General features: G+C 49.8%; 1 protein-coding gene across 2 annotated transcripts in view; it reads right to left on the reverse strand.

Annotated features, from left to right (window-relative positions):
- Positions 1–1,433: 1,433 nt before the first annotated feature.
- The window catches only part of NSMCE1 (NSE1 homolog, SMC5-SMC6 complex component), a 29,883-nt gene continuing 9,667 nt past the window's right edge, over positions 1,434–21,649 (reverse strand). Inside the window, exons 3-8 of one of the 2 annotated variants that reach the window (XM_080677932.1) lie at positions 8,632–8,753; positions 7,551–7,628; positions 5,939–6,085; positions 2,988–3,104; positions 2,053–2,173; positions 1,434–1,631 (exon numbers count right to left, since the gene is read on the reverse strand). In XM_080677932.1, coding sequence (XP_080534058.1) covers positions 1,552–1,631; positions 2,053–2,173; positions 2,988–3,104; positions 5,939–6,085; positions 7,551–7,628; positions 8,632–8,753 — 665 coding nt within the window. In that variant the 3' untranslated portion in view covers positions 1,434–1,551. The remainder of the gene's footprint in view (positions 1,632–2,052; positions 2,174–2,987; positions 3,105–5,938; positions 6,086–7,550; positions 7,629–8,631; positions 8,754–21,649) is intronic. The other variant, XM_080677933.1, reaches the window with a different exon arrangement.

Raw genomic sequence — 21,649 nt, forward strand, 5'->3', positions numbered from 1 at the left:
GCCTGGGAGGTTGGCATGAGGGTCTGGACACAGGACTGCGCTGGGTGAGCCTCCCACCAGCAGGTGCCACCCATTCCCATCCTAGTGCCCGCGTCACACTGGGTTTGTAGAGAGGACCAAGCAGAGCATCACTGCCTTCCCAGATGGAGGCCTCCCCACCCACTCAGTGCCCACAGTTCACTCTCTGCCTGGTAACAGCATCTTCAGTTTGCTCAGCCATGTGGTTTCAAAGGGGCTGCTCCCAGGTTCACAGGTGAGCCCGAGGTGCTAATGCCAATTAGACCATCCATCCCACCTCTGCAAGTATCCAGATTGAAGCTGTAAACCATGAGGATGTTTGCCGAGTCGGGGAGCCACTAACAGACCCCCCTCTTCCTGCTGACACCGGGCGGGGCCTGGATGCTCGGTGCCCTTGGAACACCTGGTCGAGCCTCTCCTGGAGGCCCCTCTGGCCAAGGCCTTCCTTGCTTAAGCCAGTTGGAGCTGGGTTTTCTGTCACGACTAACAGGGTCCTGACTGACAATGAGGGGAAGAAAGGGAACTAAAATTGCGTGGCAAGTGTGATGACCCAGGAAGTGACACCCTAAGACCTAAAGGGTGGGCAGGTGTCAGCAGGCACAGGCAGGCTCCGAGGAAGGAGGTACGGGCAGAGGGCAAAGGCTCAGAGGGAGGAACAGGATCTCACTCAGGAACTGGGAGGAATGCTGCCCCGCTGAAAGCGGCGGGGAGGAAAGGGCATGAGATGCGCAAGGGCCTCATCATCTGGGCCCGTGAGTCCTGTGTGCCTGGACCCGAGACCTTGTCAGCAGTCACAGGGGTTTTAGCAGGGGCGCGCCAGGCTGATTGGCATCATGGGACAGTCACTGTGGTAGAAAAGATGGAGTGGGTAGGCCACTTGGAGCCACGAGCAGTGAGAAGCTGGTGCAGAGGGGAGATGGGGGAGGGACCTGGCCCGGGGCAGCCGTGGGGGGCTGAGGGCCACCTGGCAGGTGGGCTGCACAGGTGTGGTGACAGGTTTGATGCAGGAGGCCAGGGAGGAGGCCAAACCCCCAGTTCAGGGCTGGGGCAGCTGATGGGCAGGGCTGCCAGTCACTGAGCCAGGGCACAAGGGCCCACTGAGGAGAGTACCTTCAGCTGAGCCTGCAGGCCACATGCCCAGTTGCATCATGGGCCAGAGGAGAGTCCAGACTATGGGGAGGTCAAAGCCAAGGCCCTCTCAAGTCCAGGTCTGGCTGCCCAGTGTTGGTGGGACAAGTAACCAAAGCTAGAGAGTGATGGCAAGGCCACCCCGAGCAAGAACAGTGAGCCCCCTGGGCCGGCGCTGTGCAGGAGCTGCTGGGACCCGACCCCAGGGTTCCCGTATCAGAGAGCTCCAGGGAAGGCCTGATCGGCCAGGACGCACTTCCCACAGACGGGCTCATAACACAGAGGGGTTGCGGTGACAGGAAGTTTTATTTCAAACCTACTAATGAGGGAAAATAAAGCTCAGAGGAGGTGACTCGTGTGAACCTCGAGGCACGGGGTCTTCCAGCCGGGGCCTGTGGCACGCCGCTAGTGCTGCCTGGGTCGCAGGGACTTTCTGTTTGGTTTGGAGAGTCCAGCCCCCCTCTCCTTCTCAGGGTCGAAGACTTCTACACACAGAAAACACCAGGAAGACACTGAATGGCAGGGCTGGTTGCACTCCTGACAACTGCCACATTCACAGCGACACATGACATGCCCGGGACCCTGTCCTGACAGTGCTCATGGCTAACCCTCCACCCACCTGCGAGGATAGGGAGGGAGCCGGTGACAGATGCACCACCCGGGGGGGCTGCTGGGAGAGAGCCTCATCTAGACCAGGACTCGCGTGCCCTGGACTCTCTAGTGAGTCCCAGGGAGCCTCTGAACTGCAAACAAGGCAGCTCCACTGACCGCAGAGCCCTCTGCACGTGGGGTCCCGGCCCTGCTGATGCAGACCCCACACACACCCCACCTCCCAGAGCTCCTCAGTCCTCCCAGCCCAGCCCCTCCCACAAGCCAGGAGAGCCCAGGAGCCTCAGGGACACCAACCTGGTATCTCGTGGGGCCAGTAGTCATTGCAGTTGGGGCAACGCGGCTCGGAATTCGACTGGAAATACTTGGCCACACAAGGTAAGTGCATCCTGATCCCACAGGTCTCACAGCTTTGACCCTGAAACAAGAACGGGACGGCTGTGGAGCCTTGTTTGCACCTCCACGCACAAACCTTCAGGAGACTGTCCAGCACGCTATGTATTTTTGTCTTCCAAACCCCAAATTAATGATAATAATCTCAAAGTCCTTGGTGCAATGGGTTGATTAAAGAATTCCAACGAACGCAGCTCAAGACTCTACAGGCCAGGGCAGGCCGTGGTGGCTGGCAGGCCCCGCAGAGCAGCAAGAGCACCCCAAAACTCAGCTCCCTGCATGTGTAGGCCTCATATCCTGTGGTGGATGTGATACAACTTTTCAGGAAGCACCAGGCAATGTATTTCAAACACTTAAAAACACCTACACTCTGTCCCAGGAATTCCCCTTCCAGGGATTCCGCCAAAGGAAGCCATCACCAGGCACCCAAGGGGGCAGGTGCAAAGTGGCTCGTCAGAGTGCAGTTAGCGCTGCACAAAGACAAACGTTAATGAGGAGGAAGCCTAACGTCCAGCACGGGCTCAGCGACGGGGAAGCCCCCCTAAGTCCACCGTGTAAAACCAGCAATGGCACGGGAGGACGGTCCCACACAACTGCCGAGATGACACAAGAACGCGGCCAACCTCTGACAGCCTCCTGGAGAAAATATGGCAAGAGCCCTGGGCCCAGCAGAGGGCCAGGCGGTGCATTCATGGGGTCGTCCCAGACACTTCCGAGGAGAGGCCCTCCTGCTCACATCAGAGGTGACGGCAATGCCAGAGGCCTGGGCCCACAGAGTTCAGTGAGGTGCCCTCAGCGCGCAGGAGCCGTGCACCCGGTGGGGAACCCCACAGTGGCACCTGGATGAGGAGGCTGTGGCAGATGTTGCAGATCTTCACGGCGTCGGGGTACGTCTCCCGGATGTGCTGCTCCATCTCCAGGATGGCCCGGGTATGCAGGGTGAACTCACCTTCCTTCTGCAGGGACACAATGGGGCAGCAATCTCTTAGGCCACTGGCACAACAGCCTCCCCTGCTGGGTATTCTGTTCCCTCTGCAGCCACACAGCCCAAGGCCCAGAAGACACAAAGGCCCGGACGCCCTCAGCACTGCAGGTGTACCAGCCCCGGCCAACAGGTGTCCACGCTGGCCCCTTAGCAGAGCCCCCAGTGGGAACCTAGGCAAAGACCTGAAAGAAATTGAGGACCCCCACCCTCACATTTTCTTAGCACCTCACTTATGCCTAGACAGAGGAGTCACGAGTCTGCACAGCAGCCCATGTGTGAGGCGCTGTCACAGCCCACCTACAACGGGGCCGACCAGGAAGGGAGACAATCTCCCCAAGGGGTAAACTCAAGAGAGCCCTCACTTCACTCCCAGGAAGCATACCAGGTGCCTCCCAGCACTGCTGCCTGGAGCCCCCACAGAGACCAAGATCACTTCCGGCCACATCACTTTACAAAGCTGGAAACTGTCCCGACAGGGCAGGGACAGGCCCCAAGTCACACTGTGGTGGCACTGGTGGGGGGGCCTCCCAGTTCCCAGGTTCAGACTCAGTCCACACGCCATGTGACCTAAAATCCCTGGGAACACCAGGAAGTGCGGGAAAATGCGAGGAAAGAGCTCAGCTGGCCTGTCACCAAGTTACAGGGAAGAGGCGGCTGGCTGAGGGGGACCAGTTCAGAGGCAAATGGCACCAAGGCCCCTGTAAGTTTATCTTGATTCGTAAAGTCAACCAATGAACTGGGGTATGACTCTGTTGATCATTTTGTTACGTCTGAGCCTGGCCCCTGATGGGCAAGGGAGGCGTCTTGCCAGGAGGTGCTCCTGAATACTGACACTCCACGTCATCCCCAAGGGCTCCTGCACTTCTGCTACTTTCTAATTTTTACAAGCAAGAGCAATTTCTCCCGCTTCTGACATTAAACACCCCACCCTGGCCCCCAGTAAATGGTGTGCTTGTGTGACCAAACCAGGAAGTGCATTCACTCCACTCCAGCCACCACAGTGGCCCCAGTGACCACACAGAGGGAGACGGGCCCACGGGTGCAGAGCGTCAGACCGAAGAGCTGGCTGCAGGGAGCAGGAGAGCAGCAGGAGGCGCTCGCGTCCAGCACTGCAGGCCATCCAGCCACCAGAATGGGCGGGCGCTGTGCCTCTCAGGTGTTGTGGGCATAGTCCTGTGGCTGTTTCCTTCGCAAAAGCTCCCAAATCCATATGGTGTCCCTGTCCATAGCCACCACCATCCACCTTCCCTCCTCCTAACTGTACTCAGCCCCTCCTGCCCCTCTGCAGCCCTCTGCGTGACCCTGACCTCTCAGGGCAAACAGCCTTGTCTCTGCCTCGACCCTTCAGGGCTGCCCCCATTCTTAGACTGAAGAACCAACCCTTGTCGCCCATCACGCAGGCTCACTCTGTCCCGCCATCCCCCTCAGGCCTGTGCTCAGCAGGCTCTGGCCTTAGCTCCTTGAGCACCTGTCCCCTCAGGGGCAACGGGCCTTTGCAGAGGCTGCTCCTCCAGCCCTGGGTAACTTTCCCCACCCCAGCTGCCTCCCACAGCCTGCAGCTCGTGCCAGTCCTCAGCGTGGGCAGGCGCCTTTGTTAAAGTTATGATGACATCAAGTTTGCTTTCTATCGGCAAGTACTACAGTGAGCTGTCTGACTAAGTTCTGGGCTCTTTCCCTCCACCCCCCAGGCCATGAGCCCCTGAGAGCATGAGGCAGTCTGCTTTGCTCCTGTGTCCCAGCACTCGCCCCATGATAAACATCTGAGGGAAGATAAGTGGACCTTGCTCAGCTGAGTTGGGCTCGAGCCGTGTGTCCTAAACACCTACTACATGCCTGAAACTGCCCAGTGCTCATCATTCGTGACCCTACTCAGCCCTGTGGGCGCGTCACAGGGAGGGTAGTATTGGGTGCCCAGGCAGGGTTCCAGGCCCTCCAGGGAAGACCACACAAAGTGACCTCCAATGCATCTGACCACCCACCCAGGGCCTTGGACAGGCCGCACAGCCGCCTCCGCACCTCCATGCCCAACAGAGTGCTGCACAGGGCACAGGAGCAGCCCCAGGCACTAGAGTCCTCTGTCGTAATGAATGCGACGTGCCCACGATGAGTCTGAGTGAGGTCCCATTCTGAGGCAGTCCCTCTGATCGCAGTGCTGCCCCAGGAAGGCTGGTCGGGGGCCAGCCAGCACCCCCAGGCCCCAGCTGCTCCTCCAAAGCTGGGGAGGGGGGTGCTGTGGTAAACGGGGCAAGAGCGGAGCCTATCTTCTATGGGAAAAGAACGAAAGCATCGGTTCTGCTCATCAGTAGAACAAGACATGGCTGTCTAGAAACTCGAACCCGAGTCTGATCCTTTCACAGATTTCATATGCCTCAAGCTTGTCTGTGTGTCCTCCTCATGATAGTGCATGACAATGAAGGCAGTTCCTCTGGGAGCCCATCTCCAGGCACCTGATACACACCACTCATTCCGTCCTTCGCAGCCCTGAGGTGAATCCTAACTCCCTCTTACAGACGGAGAACTCCCTCTTACAGATTCAGGCCCAGACCTGACACTGCTCCTGTGCTCTCAACTACTGTACACACTGCCTCGCAGTCTAGGGACCAGGCTCAAATCCTGCAGCCCACAAACCGGGGTGCAACCCCTAGCTCTGCCACTGACTATGGCCCCCTGGACGGATCGCATGTGGGCATCAAAGCAGATAAGGGCCCTGGAAGGACATCAGTTGGATTCAATAGGGTTCTGAAGGAAAAATTATTAATTCTAAAAAGTGAGCCACGCTAGCTGGGAACCCATGGGGCAGAGTACCTCAATCAGCCACTTGTTTTGTACGAACTTCTGCAGCACCTGCTCAGCTTCCTTCTTCCGCATCTTCTTGCCTTTAAGTTGATCAACCACATTCAAAATATTTGTGGAAGAGGCAAAGCCAGTTTCTGAGTCAATAATCAGTTCCAACTGGAATAAATAGCAGGTATCGCATTCATCTATTAAGTTGGCAAACACAAGTTTTAAGCAGGGATACCAATTCTGGTGGGAGGGGGTTAGTAAAACTACTCATTTCACAGGCAGAGCTGCACATGGGTATGATCCTTCAGGAAAACAATGTCATCACATGCATCAAAATCCAGAAACTGCCAAGCCAGTGGCTCAGTTGGTTGAGCACTATCCTGTGTACCAAAGGGTGGCTGTTCAATTCCCGGTCAGGGCACATGCCCAGGTTGTGAGTTTGATCTCCAGTTCTCCAGTCGGGGTTGTGTGAGAGGCAACCAACTGATCTTTCTCTTTCTCTTTTTCTTTCTCTCTCTTTCTCTTTCACTTTCCCTTTCCCTTTCCCTCCCCCCCTCCCTCTCCCCCCTCTTCCTTCCTCTCTCTAAAATTCATTAAAGAAATAAAAAAGCCAAAATCATGTTCACTCCTTCTAACTCAACAGTCACTCTTGTAACACTGTCCCAAATAAATCCCCTCAATGCTCCCAAATCAAAGAGGGTCACCTCACCTCTCATGTCCCTACCTCCCTGAGGATGGAGAAGCTGAAAAATGAATGAATGAGTAAATGAAGCTGCACCCCTACAACTCAAAGGTGGCCAGGCCCTCAAGGCTGGCCTGACTGGCAGGCTGGAGCCAGGAAGGGCAAAAAGCAGAGCCAGGGTGGGCTGGAAGAGCACAAGCTTGGGAGCCACAGAAGCCCTGTGGACCAGGCAGGAGAGACTGACAGGCAAGCAGCCCGAAACAGGGCGGAGTCACTGGGGAGAGAGGCGTCCTGCACACACAGGTATGGAGGGTGTCGCAGAGCCTGGTTCTCAAGCCTGGCTGCTAACTGTCCCCCAGAGGAGGCTTAGAAAGGAATGATTCTAGGACTCTGTCCTCAGAGACCTATATTTGACAGACCTGTTGTGAGGCCAAATGTCGAAATTATTTTTACCGACCCAGTTATTGTAATGTGCATCCAGGGCTGAGAACAGTCTTGACCAGCTACTCTACCAGGTGAATGAAATGAGGACTGAGTAGCCAGCTTCGAAGCAGGGCATGCAGAGCAGCGCCGCTCAAGTGTAAATGTGGCAAGGGTCTGGGTGAGGATGGGATGAGGCCTTCCTAGCAAGCTCCCGGTGATGCTGCTGCTGGCGGTCCCAAACTGCACTGCCAGTGCCTGCAGTGAGCTTATTCACCGACATCACACACCCATGAAGCCTGATGCTCGTCAGGGGTCAGACCTGGGCCAGCCCTTCTCTCCCAGGCAGCCTCGGTGACCTCCCCACCATCACAGGGCAGCTATAAATTCAGGGTGAGGCGCTCACTGACATCCCCCTGCAAAGGCTTTCTTGGGCAGCAATGGCGGTGGCCCTTGAAGACTGCAGTTTCCATTTCTAATGATGAAGGCTTCCCATAAGAAGCTTGGCTGGTAGGAGTTACTATTACTTACAGCCTTTCTGAACAAATCCAGTTCATTCTCTGCAAAATCTGAGGCCATTTTGGAGACTGCAGTTGTTGCAAGATTCACCTAAAATAATAAGTCAGCAAGATGGTCAGGCTGTGCCTTCACTTGTCAGCTAGTTCACTTGTTGGTGCTCCCTCCCAGCCAGTGAGGACCTATGTCCAGGCCCTGTGGGCCACAATGATTGATTTGTAACCAGTCTTGTATTACAGACATAAATCTTTAGCTCCGTCAACATGTTTCATTCTCAAAGATTGGAAAACTCCAGAAGTTGTACAATATTTTCCAAACTCAAGATACATTTAGAAAACTTGTCTGCATACTACTGAAGCTTCAACTGCACAAGCACTGGGCAGAGCAGTAAAGAAATCTGACCCACCGTTTAAACTTGCATTTCCAGTTATTTGACTCCACAACCCTTTCTTCCCTGGTACAGAGTTTGGGAAACCGTGCACTAGAGTCCCTGTCTGTGTGGGCCTGGCTGACAGGAGCCTGATCTCCTTTGATTGGCCTAAGGCAGTTCCCTAGCCAAAGATGGGGGGCGGGGGTTGTCAGCTTCTCCCACCTCTATTTCACCTTGTTCCCTAGCTAGGAGGGAAAATCTAAAAACAGGAGGCTCCAAATGGGTCTCAATCATTGTGCCCCCAAACCTTTTCTTTCCACAGTTTCTAAGTCTTGTTCCAAATGAAGAGCATTTTATCCCTTGAATGCTAACATTCCATACATTTGGGTGACTTCTTGCAGAAAATGGTCAACAAACAAAACAAAGTCAAATGCATGCCACAGTGCCTCTGGGGCAGTGAGGCGAGCACTGAGGGCAAGAGTCCAGGTGCAGGTTCTGGTCACCCCACCCTGATAACAGCAGGGGGTTCTATAGAGACTACAGGCCTGGGGAGCACAGAGCGGGCTGGGTCGGGAGGTGGCAGGGCTCAGCCATCTTCTGTCTCCCTTCCGTCTCAGAGCCCTTGTTGAGGTAGGTCACCCTTGTTCTTCCCCAGGAGGGCACTGGGCAGTTGTCTCAGTCCCAGTTCCTCACAAATGCCACTAGAGGGCTCTGTCTGGCACTTACCAGGGCATAAATGGGTCTCCCGTCATCTTCAGTGACTCCTTTCTTTATCTCAATATACAAGGACTCCAAGACACTGTTAATGTTGTGGATGAAGTCCTCCAACTTCTCCACAGGAGCGTTGCCTGGAAATAAACAGGCAAGGGTTAGGGGATGTGCTTCACCAAACATGTGTCACTTGTTTCAATCCATCAAACCGAACGGGACAGCAAAGCCAGAAATGGGCAAAGGCCCCAGCCTCTTTGGTGAATGTGGTTTCTTTCTTCCTGGACTGTTCAGAGAAACAACGGGTCCTGGGAGGTAGAAAGGCCCAGAAAAAGGTATCTGAACCGGCTGTGGTCTTTCTGTCTTTGCTCACAGCCCCACCTGCTTTCCCACACAGCTCCCTGATGCCCAATTACCATCCCCACACAGCACCTCGCACACCCTTGTGTGCCCAGAACCTGTGCTGAGCACCTTCTACACGCAACTCACAGCCCAGCTCCCCCTCCTCATCCCAGCTCCCTACACGAAGCCTCTGTCCCTGAATAGCCTCACAAACATGTGGGTGCAACAGTGAAGAACAATAGCTAGGAGTACAAACAGCAGCTCACACTGAGCATTCCCAACAGATGCCCTGATCCCAGCATTCTTCACACAGTAATTCACTGACCCTGCCAACAGCCCTCCAAGCAGGCACTACCATCCTCCTCCCAGATGCAGAGAGGGGGCTGATGCCCCAAGCATTACACCATCAGGCACGTGAAAGCAGCCATGCTGACTGCTCTCCCACTTCCACATTGCCAACAGTAGGCACACGGCCCAGTGACTACAAGAAGGCAGCTACTACTGGCAGGGTCCATTAGTCCATCAGAGGAGGGGATGGACAGGGCGCAAGGAAGGGCCACCCAACACAGTATTGCAGGGGTCTGGGTGAATGGAAAGCTGAGGGAAGAAGGGCCAGAAGGGCCAATGAGGCTGCAGTGGAAGCAGGAGCCAGATGGCACAGGACCCTGCAGGCAAAGGGAGTATGTGACCTTCCTCCTGTGGGCAATGGGGAGCCTTTCAGAGTTGGAAGCAGAAGATGGTCAGGGTCACCTTTCCTCTTCATACCATTTATACTATGACACATTTTAAAACCAAGACTATGTATTACTCTTTTCACTTATTTAAATAATCAATTGAACTTCCGGTCAAGATGGCAGCTTAGATAAACAGTACTCACTTCCTCCCACAATCACATCAAAATTACAACTAAACAACAAAGCAACCATCATTCAGAACTGCCTGAAATCTGGCTGGATGGAATTTCTACAATTAGGTATTTAAAGAAGCAGCCACATCGAGACTAGTAGGAGGGGCAGAGGTATGGAATGAGTTGGTCCCACATCCACATGTGGTGGATAAAAATCAAGAGGGCCATCTCAGCCATGGAGGTTCCACCTAAGGAATGAGGGTCCCAGCCCCACACCAGGCCCCCCAGCCTAGGATTCCAGTGCCAGGAAGATAAGTCCCCAAAACTTCTGGCTATAAAAACCAGCAAGGATTGTGGCTGAGTGAGAGAGAGGGCTGCTGGAGTCCCAGGCAATTCCTCTTAAAAGGGCACATGCACAGATTTACTCAGACTCACTCGCTCTGAGCTCCAGCACTGGGGCAGCAGCTTGAAAGGCATCAGAGACATATGGGGGGAACTAAATTGTCCAACATCAAGGTGAGAGCTGGAGGGGCAGCTTTCTCCCAGACAGAAGTGCTGGCAGAGGACATTGTTCCTTTGATGAGCTCTCCCCTCCCAGAGACAGCAGGCTGGGCCATATCTGAGATTCCCTGAGGCCCCGCCCCATCCAACTTTGGGGCCCACCCAAGCTGTTTCCCAGTAGCTTTTCCATATGAATGGCCTCTCTTGGCTCATGCTTCAGATTTTCCTAAAATCTCTCAAATAAGCAGCATTTGGCTTCAGCAAGCCCCATACCTCTTACTAAGTGGCCCAGGCCCAGCCCTAACACCAGTCAGCCTTGGTTCACAGCTTGGCCTTCCCAGAGCACCTTCAAACCCCACACAAGTAGCAGCCATCTGCAGATTGCTTTATAGCTCATGCTAGGTGGCCCTGGGCAAAATACAGGCAGTGGCTGACCTTAGCCTGAATATCCCAGGAGGCCCCAGAGCCAGCGCACCCAGTAGACAGTTTCAGAGCACATCAAAGCACCACCACCCAATCACCTTCACAAGCGACAGTTAAGTGGCAGATTCAGTGGGCACCAGAGACCTGCTGAAGTTAAGTCCTGATCTGTGGGGTGGACTCCTGCACAGCTAATCCTCCATGGTGGTCGGAAGTCAGTGGTCTGTGGTCGCAGCCAGTCCTTGCAGCTGACTGGCCCAAGGGTAAATCCCTCCCATTGATGTACCAACAGCAATCAAGGCTCAACTACAAGAGGAAGGTGTATACAGTCCACACAGGAGGTGCACCTCAAGTGCCCAGCTTGGGTGATCAGGAAGGCTGGGCCACTGGACTCTTCAGGACACCTACTACATTACACCACTCTATCAAGTCTGGGAGACGTGGCAGCTTTACCTAATACATAGAAACAAATAGAGGGAGGCTGCCAAAAGGAGGAGACAAAGAAACATGTCCCAAATGAAAGAAAAGAATAAAACTCCATAAAAAGAACTAAACAAAATGGAGGCAAGCAATCTAATAGATTAAACACTGATTATAAAGATGCTCAATGAACTTAATGAGACCTTAACAACACAAAAAAGGACCAGTCAAAAATGAAGGATACGCTAACTGAAATGAAGAATAATTTACAGGGAATCAACAGCAGAGAAGATGAAGCTGAGAATCAAATCTGCAATTTGGAATATAAGGAAGCAAAAAACACCCAATCAGAACAGCAAAAAGAAAAAGAATTTAAAAAAAGAGGACAGTGTAAGGAGCCTCTGGAACAACTTCAAGCATGCCAACATTTGCATCATGAGAGTGCAAGAAGAAGAAGAGAGAGAACAAGAAATTGAAAACCTATTTGAAAAAATAATGACAGAAAACTTCCTTAACGTGGTGAAGAAAATAGACATACAAGTCCAGGAATCGCAGAATCCCAAACAAGATGAACCCAAGGAGGCCTACACCAAGACACATCACAAATGAATATAAAAGTTTAAAGACAAAGAGATTCTTAAAAGCAGCAAGAGAAAAGCAGTTAGTTACCTACAAGGAAGTTCCCATAAGATTGTCAGCTGGTTTCTCAAAAGAAACTATGCAGGCCAGAAGGGAGTGGCAAGAAATACAGTGGAACCTTGGTTCTCAAACTTAATCGTTCCAGAAGGCTGTTCTAGAAGTGATTTGTTCGAAAACCAAATCATTTTTTCCCATTAGAAAAAATGTAAATTGAATTAATCCATTCCAGACCCCCAAATGATTCCCTGTTTTAACCTTCCTCCATTGCAGGTGATCATTGTTTCATGAACACTTTCACACCCTCAGCCAACATCAGCACTCTTGATGGCCTCTTTATGTTTTAAAATTGTGCTGATAGTTGATTTTGCCATGCCATACTCGGCAGCCAGATCAGACACACACAAACACCTCTATCATACTTTGCAATTATTTTTTTCCTTTATAAAAAAAAAATCCTCACCCAGAGATTTTTCCCATTGTTTTTTAGAGAGAATGGAAAGGAGGGAGGGAGGGGAAGAGGGAGAGAGAAAGAGAGAGAGATATCAGCTGGAGAGAGACACATCAATCAGTTGCCTCCCACATGCGCCCCAGAGGTCATGGATCAAACCTGCAACCCAGTACATGCCCTTGACTTGGAATCAAACCTGCGACTCCTTGCTGCGCATGCCAATGCTTACCACTGGGGGCACCAGCCAGAGTGCAAATATTCTTTTTAAGCTCTATCATTGTTCTCTCAACTTTTCTTTTCACTTTGCTGCTATCACTAACCTTCTTAGGACCCATGGCGAGTTACTGTATGTATTTAATGACAACAATAAGCAGCAACAAAAAGCAAAAGAACATGAAAATAATCACAGGACAATTTCCTGGGATGTTGATAATGTGAGGTTTAGCAGTAAACTGACTTATACTCAGGCATTCTCTCCTTTGTTGCCTGAGACACGTGACTGATGACACAAGTATCAGCATTAAAGGGTTATCGGGTTGAGAACTGAACTTTTGTTGGACAACAGACATTTTTTCCATAAACAAGTTGGTTGAGAACTGAATTGTTCAAGATGGGAGATGTTTGAGAACTGAGGTTTGTATTCAAAGTGATGAAAAGCAAGGACCTACAACCAAGATTTCTCTACCCAGCAAAGCTATCATTTAGAATCAAAGGACAGATATAGAGCTTCCCAGACAAGAAAAAGCTAAAGGAGTTCATCACTACCAAACCAGTATTATATGAGTCTTCTTTAGGAAGAAGAAGAAAAAAAAAGATAGAAAATATGAATAATAAAATGGCAATAAATACATATCAACAATTGAATTTAAAAACAAAAAAACAAAAAACAAGTAGAACAGAAAAAGACTTACAGATAAAGAAAATGGCTTAACAGTTGCCAGATGGGAGGGGAGTTGGGGAGATGAGTGAAAAGGTGAAGGCATTGAGAAGTACAAATTGATTGTTACAGAATAGTCATGGGGATATAAAGTACAGCCTAAGGAATATAGTCAATATGCTATAAAACTATGTATGGTGTCAGATGGGTGTGAGATTTATGGGAATGATCACTTAATAAGTTATATAATGTCTAATCACTGAGGTGTACACCTGAAACTAATATAATAATGTATGTCAACTGTAATTGGAAATAAAAAATGATAAAATTTTTTTAAATAATTGATTTCAAAAGATTTGTGCCTTTAAAATCACTGAGAGGGAAAAACCAGCAGAAAAACACATTTGTGGTACCATTTATGTTAAAAAAACAATAATAAAACCAAGGAAACATTACTGCGGGAAAAAGGCCTGGCAGGTTACCCACCAAGTTGATGACCAAGGGGGTCATCCCAGGGCACTTAAATGCTATCTGTGTTTGACTTGTGACAGAGAAAGGTATTTCTAAGCTCCTTGTGTACATAAAGATTATTAAAGAGGCCTAGCCGGTTTGGCTCAGTGGATAGAGCATCGACCTGCGGACTAAAGGGTCCCAGGTTCGATTCCGGTCAGGGGCACATGCCCAGGTTGCAGGCTCAGTCCCCAGTGGGGAGCATGCAGGGGGCAGCCAATCTATGATTCTCTCTCATGATTGATGTTTCTCTCTCTCTCTCCCTCTTCCTTCCTCTCTGAAATTAATAAAAAATATATTTTTAAAAAAGATTATTAAAGAAAAGAAGATCACGTTGGTGGCAGGGGAAGGCACAGTCATGTGGGCCACATAAAGGAGATAGACAAGAATCATGACAATAGAATGACAATGAAATTTAGCCACAACTGCTGAAAACTTGTGATCAGAGGAATGAGACACAACCATATTTCCTGCCTCCGTGCCTTTGCTTACGTCCTTCCTTTGTGAAAGGCCTCCCTCCTTCTCATTCCTATTTCTGCCTACTAGTTATGAAAGCCAACTCAAATGACACTTTTTTCCATGAAAGGTTCTCTGCTGCCCCCAGTGCAAAGTGCTTCTGCACCTTCTTCCTCTTCTTACACCACCCAAAATGGTGGGTGGGCCTGGCTGTTCTGCATAGGCCTGTGTCTTTGGCTTGCTGGAAACCTAACCTGCAGAGCACACAACTCTGGGAACCTCAGACTTGCAAGAACTACCTCTCAATGACTAACCGACAGGGTTCTTCATAGGCAGGAACCACTCCTGTTCACCTCATATGGCACAGTGGCAAGTCCCACCTCCCTCTGAAAGTGATAGCTCACATTTTCCACTGAAAAGGCCTCTCCTGGGTACCATTCAGAAAAATGCACTCTGGGGGCAGATCAAAAGCATTCTAATACATCAGACTTTCCAGACATCTGGGCCACATGAACATGAGTTTATAGCCACCCTGCACTTTCCCCTCTCCCCACCACCTCTGGTTTGCTGTCTAGTCTCATATTTCAAAACATAAATGTTTTTACTGTATTTTTATTTTAAAACTACTTCCGACTGCTGTCCTTACTTATTACGGAAACCAGCCATCTGCTCAGTTGCTCACGTTCCCTTGAGTCTCACCCTCTCCTATCACACAAGCTTCCTTCAGGGGCCACATGTCCCTCTTCACTGTTGATATTCTACATGTCACAGACACCCTGTGTCATAAACCTGAGAATAAACTTCTCTTTTGCTCAGTGACACTCCCCCACCAACTTAACTTTCTGGCAGCAACAGAGGCAGCCGGTGCCATGGGGCCAGCAGTGCGTGGGCTCCAGCCATCCTGCCCCACCTCTCTGTGGGTCCCTGGCAAGTCTCTCCCTTTCTCCCATCTCTGAAGGCCACCCATCACCTTACCTCCAACTTCACACATGCCTCGCACACATCCCTCCAATCGTGTTTCTATCACCACCGCTGGCTCCAACCACCCAGGCTCCAAATCTCTAGCTTCCTGGACATGTCCCCTCCTATACAGGCCCTCCCTGACCCGATCAGATGCGGTTCCCATGCCATCCTCCACAGTTCCCAAGCACTGCCTTCCCCAACACACTTTGTTCCAGTTACCAAACCCGGCTGCCCCACTGAAGTCATCTGGTGATATCTGGCTGCCTAGCAGCCATTTTCAACCCTAACGAGACCCTAGCTTTTCTTGTTGTTGTTTTAAATTGTCTTTCCCCTATATGTATGATTTTGGTGGGAGAATTATTCCTATATCCAGAGAACCAGAGGGCAGGAAGCTAAAGAGGCAGATCTTAGGTCAGCCAGGAGTGGGCCCAGCAGCTATGCTCAGCCTGTCAGACACACTCAATCTGAGGCAGGGCACAGGGGATAGCTGGGGGTGGCTCCAGCCCAGCCACTTCAGAGGGAAGGTGGCTTTAGCCATGAGGTTCAGCTACGGTTGAGCCCTTGTGCTCCTTGGTTCCTGCCAATTCCTCAGCCTGGCACCTAGCCATCAGCCAGTCCTGTGTGCCCCTTCCCCCAGTAGCCTCTCAATACATATGTTCCTTTTTAAGTTGTCCATAGCTGGGGTCTCTTGCTACTAACAAGATCCCTAACATGCTCATTAAGTGTCAAGGTTACACCAGTACTTCCAATACTGTCTTCAGACCAGTTAATCTTCACTGCTTTGCCCCAGCCCCTCCCCCATGGCTACAGTTCATGGTCGAGAGGCTACAGCTTGCGAATCCGCAGGGACACACTGGGCTAAAGGAGCATCGGAGGATCCATTTGGCTCCAATATCCTATGAGTCCACGCTCAAGATAAAGTGCACACGCCAAAACCGGTTTGGCTCAGTGGATAGAGCGTCAGCCTGCGGACTGAAAGGTCCCAGGTTCAATTCCGGTCAAGGGCATGTACCTTGGTTGCGGGCACATTCCCAGTAGGAGGTGTGCAAGAGGCAGCTGATCGATGTTTCTCTCTCATCGATGTTTCTGACTATCTATCACTCTTCCTTCCTCTCTGTAAAAAAATCAATAAAATATATTTTAAAAAAAAGATAAAGTGCACAACATAAAAATGGGATCACACAATTCTGAGGTAACTATTTCATTTCCAGTCTTCATTCTACCACTTTAAGGACTTCACAGAACTAATTAATAAAGCACTTCTCCCTTCAGAATCCCAAACTAGTTGAAAAAATAAACTACAAACTTCATGTAAGTATGAAAATATCAGGGTTTTTTGCAGGTAGAGCTGGATCAGAGGCCAGGTCCCTCGATACTACTGACCCACAGTCAGTGACATGGGATGAACAGCTACGAGAAGTGAGGACAAGGCCCTGCGCCTATCACATGTGCCTCTCCTCAGAGAGCAGAGACACCCTCACCACGCACTGAGCACTGTACTTGAACCACGTAAGGATCTACAGATCTTAGGTGCCACCTGTATTCTCTATACCTGGGCACATTTTGTGGGCTGTGGTGAAGTTGCTATTATTAGGCCTGAAAATGTGGGGTTGTAATTCACCTTAGAATGTGCTGCCTACTGTTCATTAGCTTGGTTCTTCTCATCACTGAAAGAACAGTAACGCCGAGAGTTATTAATATCATCCTATCTAATAAAAGAGTAATATGCAGATTTACCATCACTCCAACACACAAGATGGCTGCCCCCATGTGGTCAAAGATCCTGCCCCCATGTGGACACAAGATGGCCACCACAAGATGGCCAGCAAGGGAGGGCAGTTGGGAGGGACCAGGCCTCCAAGCCGGCAGAGGAGGGAAGTTGGAGGCGACCAGGCCTACAGGGAAAGGCAGTTGGGAGGGACCCAGGCCTGCAGGGGAGAGCAGTTGGGGGGGACCAGGCCTGCAGGGGAGGGCAGTTAGGGGTGACCAGGCCTGCAGGGGAGGGCAGTTAGGGGTGACCAGGCCTGCAGGGGAGGGCAGTTAGGGGAAAACAGGCTGGCAGGGGAGCAGTTAGGCATCAATCAGGCTGGCAGGGGAGTGGTTAGGGGGTGATCAGGCTGGCAGGCGGAAGCGGTTAGGAGCAATCAGGAAGGCAGGCAGACGAGCAGTTGGGAGCCAGCAGTCCTAGATTGTGAGAGGGATGTCCAACTGCCCGTTTAAATGGGTCCCAGATTGGAGAGGGTGCAGGCTGGGCTGAGGGACACCCCCCGCCACCCCGTGCACGAATTTCATGCACCGGGCCTCTAGTCTTTACATATACGAGGCTTGGAGATGTTAAATAAGTTCTCCAGAGCTCCCACAACTTGGAAACGGAGCCCAGGCCTGCCCTACTCCAGATCTCAGGCTCCTGGCCCTAAGCCACAGCCTCTGTAGAGCACAGCCAATGCTCTCTGAGAACACTTCCTATGCCAGACCCTACCACAGTCACATTGGCATCCTCTGAACCAGGCACTGCATCTTCGGAGTCTCAAAGAGGAACTCAGACACCAGAGAAAGATGGAAGTGTCTGGCAGTGCCTGAGAGAGTGCTAAAGACAGAGGGCTGCGCTCAGAGGACACACTGGAAGCTGGGCCCAGGCCATCACCATCACTTCCGTGGCAAAGAAGGGAGGTCCAGCCTTGGACAGTGGACAGGCTGGGGCAACACTGAGCAAAATAGGACACTTCTCCTCTGAGAAGCGGGGGTTGGTTCAATTCATTCTGCGAGATTTTTTTCATGGCAACCCCTGTACATATTATCTCCTTTTTCTAAAAAATGAAATTTTAATTTAACCAACAAACCTCTTCTTACTAATCAAGGTCCCCACTTCCCAGTAGGTACTAGAACCTAGGGCTCACTGCATTCTCGGGCAGCAGGCAATCAGAAGTCTGCTGCCCTAACTTCTGAACAATTGTTTTGTTCCAAACTAGACATCAGATAGGAAATGCTATTTTTAGGCAGAGGAAATAACAGCAAAAAATAAGACCCCAGTGGACCAAACCACTTGTGGGCCCTGTGATAGCCCTCGCATCTGATGAGGCTGGCTGGGAAATCCTGCTGACTGTGGCACTGACAGTGGGGTAGCTTGGGCCCTGGATCAGACAGGGGAGTGGGAAGGGTAGCACAACAGCCCTGAGAAAGCAGACCCCAGGCCCAGGAAAGGCAGGCAAGCAGGGACAGTGGGCCGAAGTGTGTGAGGGGTCCCTTTTCAGCCTGTGGCTTTTGCATCAATTTCCAGGGAAAAATGGTTCTCTCGAAATTCAGATATGTGAGTGAAAAGATGGGAGGTGACAGTGGCACTCCCCAAGTATGGCTGGTGAACAGTTCTGAGAAGAATGGAGGGAGGAGAGTTGTCTTTTGTGCAGCAAATATATTAGATAAGTAATTCTCTACATCTGCACATCATTCACTCTGTGCTATAGCTCTGCCCCTTACGGTCCATCAGACCCTCCACAGAGGTGAGCTGGGATGCAGCACAGTCTGTTTTTCAAAAGAGGACATTAAGGGTCACAGAGGTTAGGAACTTACCTGAGATTTTAGGGCCAGTAAGTGACAAAGTCTGGACCAGAAATCAGATGTCTGGACTTTAGTTTAGTGCAGTGACAAAAGGACTTGAGCATGCATTTTAAAAAAGAAAATTCTTATTTAGATATGCAATGATGCCTAAGAATTACTTTAAAATAACATGGGGAAAGTAGGTTTGAGTAAAGATAAAACAAGATTAGTCATGAGTTATCATTTTAATTGGGATAGGGGTACAAGAGGTCTCATTTTATTATTCTCTCTACTTTCTCTGTTTGACTTTTTCCATAATAAAAGCTTAAAAACCATTTCAGTGCTCAACAACAATGTAACTTGACACCTTAACCTTCAGGAGTCTGAATCAAAAAGAGAAAAATGACAGCGCCCTGTGACAAGGTGGATTAGCTAAGGAATCTGCTGGTACAGGGTGAAAAGGCTTTAACAATGGACTGTTTTTCAAATCTTTGGTTTAGAGATCTGTTTCCAGGTGAATATATATAAACCTTTTTTTTTAATCAAGAGATTATTTCAGGTAGGAAGTTTACTCTTTGTCCTTTCTTCAAATGACAGTGCATAAAACTTGTTTTACAGTGCTTGGCACAGTTCCTGCATATCAGCCGCATGCCCTAAAACCCATAAAACAACACGGCTGGAGTGGTGACAGGGACATAGGCGACCTATGAGGGTGCAGGAAACACACCTATCGCCATCCCTCTCACCAGAGCTGTGCTGGTCAGTACTCCTGTGAGCAACAGAGCAGCACCAACTGTTCATCGTGAAGGCACTGAGGCAGGGCAGGTCCTGAAGTCCAATCTGAGTCATCGCAGAAAACTAAACCACTTTCACCTCAACTTTACTGTTGATACTGTTAATGTGCATTTCATTTTTGTCTCATTCTTTGAAAACAGGTGGTCTCTTGAGATGAGTGGCAGCCCCCACTCCAACCCGCCTCGGGGAACCCCAAGTTGCTGATGAAGGCTCTGCAGGGGATGGCCGACCATCCTGAAACCAGAGCATCTCGCTCTATCCCTGCTGTATAAGCTTCCTCTTCCTGAGATTTCATCTGAGCAAAGCTGAGACGACCAATCAGATGCCCAGATTTACATGTTAGATGTTACTTTTCATGTTAATTTTAATGCCGCTTTTCAGTTATGATCACAGACCCAATTCCCCTTGATTAACTGCAAAGGCAAGCAGGCCCTGACTGTGGTAAGTTTATTAACTGTTCATCATGTCCAAAGAGGAGAAATGTACAATGAAATGATTGTAGGAGGAAAAGGTATTTGGAGCCACCTTCTCAATATCACTGAGTCCTCCTTGGAAAGAGAAGGTATTTACAATACAGATACGAGATGGCACACTAACCCAAGATGTCAACAGTATCACTGTGACTCACATGCATGCGTGCAGCCTACTGTGTGCGTGGGTCCTTAAGTACTCACCAAAACAATGAAGCAAGTCTAGTCTCCTAAGTCAGCGTGAGATAAAGAAAGCTAGGATGAAGGCGGATAAAGGTTTGACAAAACAGAAACTATCTATCAAACCCCAAGGTCCTTCTGATACTGTGCTCACTAATCTATTCTTGGTACAGGTATTTAAATTAACTGTTTTTTTGCCTGAACATCATATTATTTATCCTGCTCAGTGAAATAATGCCAGATCCTAATTTTTTAATCTAAAATTTTAGATATTTGTCCTTAGGACAATAGATAATTTTAAAACCAACAGTTATAAAATATAATAATAAATTTAAAAAAATAAAATCCACTAACAGTTTAAAAATAAAACATAACACAGCATAATTAATTACAAAAGGTTGGTGCTAGAGCAGGGGTGGGCAAACTTTTTGACTCGAGGGCCACAATGGGTTCTTAAACTGGACCGGAGGGCTGGAACAAAAGCATGGATGGAGTGTTTGTGTGAACTAATATAAATTCAAAGTAAAGGAGCGGAGGGGAGAGCAAGAGAACCCTCCGCTCTTTTGGCTCCGCGGGCCGGACAGAACAGCCAAATGGGCCGGATCCGACCCGCGGGCCGTAGTTTGCCCACGGCTATGCTAGAGTATAGAATAGCTCCTCATAGCAAGTTGGTAACCAATAAAGGATGAGTGAATTTAGGGAAGAAACACCAACAGACGCTAAGACTAGTGGGTAGAAAGTGGGATGCTGTACCCTGCAACTTGACTAAACTCACTTACCATGACTGGTAGCTTTGGGGAGGACTCCATAGACTTTTTACACAGAAGATCATGTCTGTGAAGAGAGTTCTACTTCTTCCTTTCCAGTCTAGAAGCCTTTATTTGTTTCTTGCCTGAGTGTACTGGTTACAACAGAAATGGTGAAAATGGATGTTCTTGTCTCGCTCCTGCTGTTGGGGGAAAGTATTAAGTCTTTCACAATTAAGTGATGTTTACATAGGTCTCCTTTATTGAGCTGAGGAAGTTCCCTAGTTTTCCTACTTTTTTACGGGTTTTTATCAGAAACCCTTTAGCTGTTGGCTTTTTAAACTCTGTGCAGATAGTTGTTGACTAGTCTCTCCTCTCTTGCTCTAAGCCCAGAGGATCTGTTTATCTTGCTTATGCCCTGCTTCTCAGGGTCTCTTTAGTTTTCTGTAGGAAACATCTACCGCAACAGGCCAGACAGGCATAAGTAGAGTGTTTTCCTGGTATCTGTAGGCCATTCTAGCAAATTGTTGAACCTGAGGAGGGTGTCATAGGAGAAGTAGGGTGGCCTTGGACTTGTGACTGGCATCTGAAGTGGGGGTAGCCTTGTGGGATTGAGCCCCTTTAATGTGTGGGATCTGATACTAATGCTAGGCAGTCATTGTCAGAACTGAATTAAGTTACTAGACATCTAGTTGGTATAAAAGGAATTGGAGAGGTGGTGTTAGAAAAGAGAACATGTATTTCGTGTTAAGAGGAGGAAAACCGCCCTGGCCGGGTGGCTCAGTCAGTTGGAGCATTGTCCTGTGCACCAAAAGGTTTCAGGTTCAATCCCCAGTCAGGGCACATACCTATCTTGCAGGTTCAATCCCGGGTTGGAGCATGTACAGG

Source organism: Plecotus auritus, assembly GCF_963455305.1.
Source record: "Plecotus auritus genome assembly, chromosome: 7".
NCBI lineage: Eukaryota > Metazoa > Chordata > Mammalia > Chiroptera > Vespertilionidae > Plecotus > Plecotus auritus.